At 56.9% G+C, this 3,462-nt stretch overlaps 1 protein-coding gene across 1 annotated transcript in view; it reads right to left on the reverse strand.

Annotated features, from left to right (window-relative positions):
* Positions 1-214: 214 nt before the first annotated feature.
* LOC101637320 (glutathione S-transferase Mu 4-like) overlaps positions 215-3,462 on the reverse strand; it is a gene marked incomplete at its 5' end in the record, with an annotated part of 4,401 nt that continues 1,153 nt past the window's right edge. Inside the window, 3 exons of the mRNA XM_004689684.2 lie at positions 215-769; positions 2,565-2,675; positions 2,754-2,849. Of these exons, the coding sequence (XP_004689741.2) occupies positions 680-769; positions 2,565-2,675; positions 2,754-2,849 (297 nt within the window). The remainder of the gene's footprint in view (positions 770-2,564; positions 2,676-2,753; positions 2,850-3,462) is intronic.

Genomic DNA, 3,462 nt, shown 5'->3' on the forward strand with positions numbered 1-3,462 from the left:
GAGCCACGGGCCCTCAGGGAGGGTGAATGATGGAAACCCACAGGCCCAGGGAGGGCCCCCACCCCCTTCCACAGGGCGCCCAACCCCGGGAAACAGACAGGACAGCCTCAGCCGCCTGCTGCCAGCCTCAGCAGACCCACAGCGGCCTGGTGCCCCAGTCACTGCCAGGCTCCCCACTCGGGCCTGGGAAGCTGGAGAGCCCGGGAGGCAGGGAGGGAACAGACAAGACAGAGCAGGTGCGATTAAGCCTTTACTGGGGATCAGGCAGTGACACAGGAGTCTCCAGGTCTGCTTGGATTCTGCTGCTTTCCCAGGCCTGCGGCCCGGGATGAGTCTGCTGCTTTGATTTTGCTGCTTGCTGGAGTGGAAAAGCTGCTGGGTGTTCTGCACTCCCCGCTCACAGGGGCAGCCGTGGCTACCTTGACCCCGAGGGGACGACACCTGGTTGGCTGAGCGTGGGGAGCAGCTGGAGGAAGGAGACGGGGCTGGCACTTAAGAAGTGGGATTTTGGAGAGCTTTGAAAATTCTGGCTGGGCTCCGAAGGCTGAGGAAGTGTGTGAGGAAGTAAGACTAGGAAAAGTAAGAGCGGTAACTCTCAGGGTGCAAGAGGGCACAGGTGGGCGCACTGTCTTGGCACACAGGTAACCGGCTCCTTCCATCCACCCCCAGCCTTGCTGGCCTATTTGCTGCCCCATGAGGCCATCTTTGAAAACAGAGGACCTGGGAGGAAGCGGCTGGACTTCATGTAGGCGGAGATGCTCTGCAGGTCCTGAGGGGGGAGAGGGTCAGGTCAGGCTGTGCCCAGAGCCCACGGCAGACACGCGCAGTCACCCCCCGGAAGGCCTAGAGGGAGAGCGGAAGCCATGTTTCCGCATTCCCTGTCTGGCAATGTAACTTCCACTATTACAACTATTGATAATGCTGGAGATTACGACTTGCTATGCTTAAGAGACTCCACAGTGTGCTAGACGCTTGAAGTCCACAGATGATGACGCAGGTTTATAACCCATCAACATCCCTATGAGACAGGCTCTATGATCACAATTTAGCAGAAGGGAAACTGAGGCACACACAGGTGCAGCAGCTTCCTCAACTCTCACAGCTAGTGAACTGGCAGGTCTGGAATGCTCCTGGCTCTCCCCAGTTCTGGGCCCTTCCTGCTGTTCTCCCCACCCTCCGCACAGGAGCCTGGGCTCCCTGTCTCACAAATGTTCCCTTTTCAAAGAGAGGCTCCTGGCTTTGCAGTTGGCTCAGTGCAACCGGAGCAGAACCAGGGGCCCAGATTGTGCCCCTGTAGCTTGAAGAAGAGACCAAATTTCACCCAGGGACTCTGAAGAGGGACACAGAGGGGTGTGGGCATCACCTTCCCAGGGAGAAAGTGCCCACAGAGCTGAGGGGTTCAGGATGCTGGGACTGGACGCAACGGGCCAGGCCCTGGCACGTGTAGGCTGCACACACTATGCTCCTCCAGCCCCCCCGCCCCCATCGTGGCCAGTCGAGCGCTCCCCAGCCGCGATCAGCCAGCACCAGCCCAGGCAGAAGACAAAGAGCTGTCAAGACACATTCTGGTGCTGAGTGGGAAAGAAAACGGGCTAGAGGCTGAAGCACCTGTGGGCTAATGCCTCCAACTGTCATTCTGAAAAAAACTGGACCTCGTTTTTCCTCTCGCCAGAGAACTAAGGGTGATAGATGAGGTGTGAGTTGGGGCAGGGCTCCTCCAGCACCCAGGTCCCACCCACCTACAATCTGGTCCCTGAAATCCTCCAGCTGCACTAGCCCAGGGGTGGGACCCAGAGGGTCCCCTGTGCATCCCCCACTGGGCCTGTCCCAGGCCTCCTCTCAAGAGAAGGTCAGATCCATGCATATGAGTAACATAAACGTGCACCCCATCTTTCAGACAGAATCTGGATGACTGGAGAAAAGGAGTGGAGATACAGAGGAAAGAAATCACACCAACAAGAAAAGGCAAGAAAATCCTTCCCCCGGGGCACTGATGCTTGTGCCTAAACCCCAGCACCAGTTACACTCCTGGGACCCTCCGTGCTCCCCCAGATATGGTGGGGGCGCTGCCCAGCTCTCAGGAGAGGAACCATGAATAGTGTCTGTCTCTCTGCTGGCTCCTGCCAACCTAGCGGGTCTCAGCTCTCCACACTCCACCCCCAGCTGCCTCCCCCACTGTGGGGGGCTGAGCAGAGGCCTGGAAAGGGCCCTGAGGCTTTGCTCTGGGCCAGGACAGGGACAGCGGCTGCTGCTGCCCAGGGAAGCCAGAGGCCAGACCCCAGCCCGGCCCGCCCTGCTCTGTGAGCTCAGGAGTTGCTTGTCCTCCAGCCTGGGTGTCCTCCTGTATAAAATGGAGGTGATAAATCTACATATTTGTCAATTTTTTTTTTGCAAAGATTAGATTGCAAAAATTTTAAAAACAATATATGCTGAGCAGAGATGTTAGCATAAAGTATGTCTGACAAAAAATCTACTTTGTGGTCCTTTTAGCTCCAGTCCAAAAAACTATCACAGAGAAGACTGAAGATAAAAGTGAAGTAGAGTTAGGAGGAGCAAGAAAACACCTCAAACCGGGCCATGAAGTCCTTGAGGCTGGGGAAGGCGTCCAGACACGAGGGCTCGAATATGCGATGCACATCAAGGACATCATAGGCCAGGAAGTCCACATAGGTGACCTGCAGAGGAGGGGGGGTGGCAGCAAGTCAGACCCCTGGAGGAGCGACACCCCTCCTGCCCCCAGAGCCCCCCTTTACCTTGTCCCCTGCAAACCAAGGCCTCTCCCCCAGAAACAGTGACAAATGCTTCAACTTTTCAGGAAGACCCTCCAGGAATTCGGGCTTTAGTTTCTCCTAAGCACAAAACAGCAGTCACCCCTCAGTCGCCAGTCGTGACCCCCAGTTGCCTCGGGGGAGCAGCCATGGACCCCGACTGCGCCTGGCCGGGGCCCAGGCCACACAACTGTGCTCCTGAGACTCCTGGGCCCCCCCTACTTGTGAGAAAGGGGGAGGCAGAGCAGTATCTATCCCCACTGACCCCGGACTGTGTCCCCACCATGGGCCAACCCAGGGCAGCTGTGAGAACCTGGCAGAGTTATGACTAATCCGGCAGAATCAAAGAATGAAGAACAAATATTCTGGGGAAGGGGCCGTGAGTTCCGTCGATCACAGCACTAAATGAACCCTGAGCAGATCTGGGGAGATGAGGAGAATTGGAGAGGCTGAAAGGGAGGAGCCTGAGATAAACGGTCCTGAGCTCGCCTGTGCTCCCACAAGGCAAACACACTGCCTAGGACTCAGCTGAACGCTGGGGATTGTTGACACATCTTAGGAACTGAAAACGAGTCAGAGTGTCACTCTGACAAAGCCTGGGACTCTAAGGGTCATTCTGGCGGCAGCTGAGGGAATCCCTGCAGGCTGGCAGCCCTCCGCAGTACAATGAAAGACCAGAGCAGGGACACGGGGC

This window comes from Condylura cristata, unplaced genomic scaffold, assembly GCF_000260355.1.
Source record: "Condylura cristata isolate star-nosed mole 26May11 unplaced genomic scaffold, ConCri1.0 scaffold00026, whole genome shotgun sequence".
Taxonomy (NCBI): Eukaryota; Metazoa; Chordata; class Mammalia; order Eulipotyphla; family Talpidae; genus Condylura; species Condylura cristata.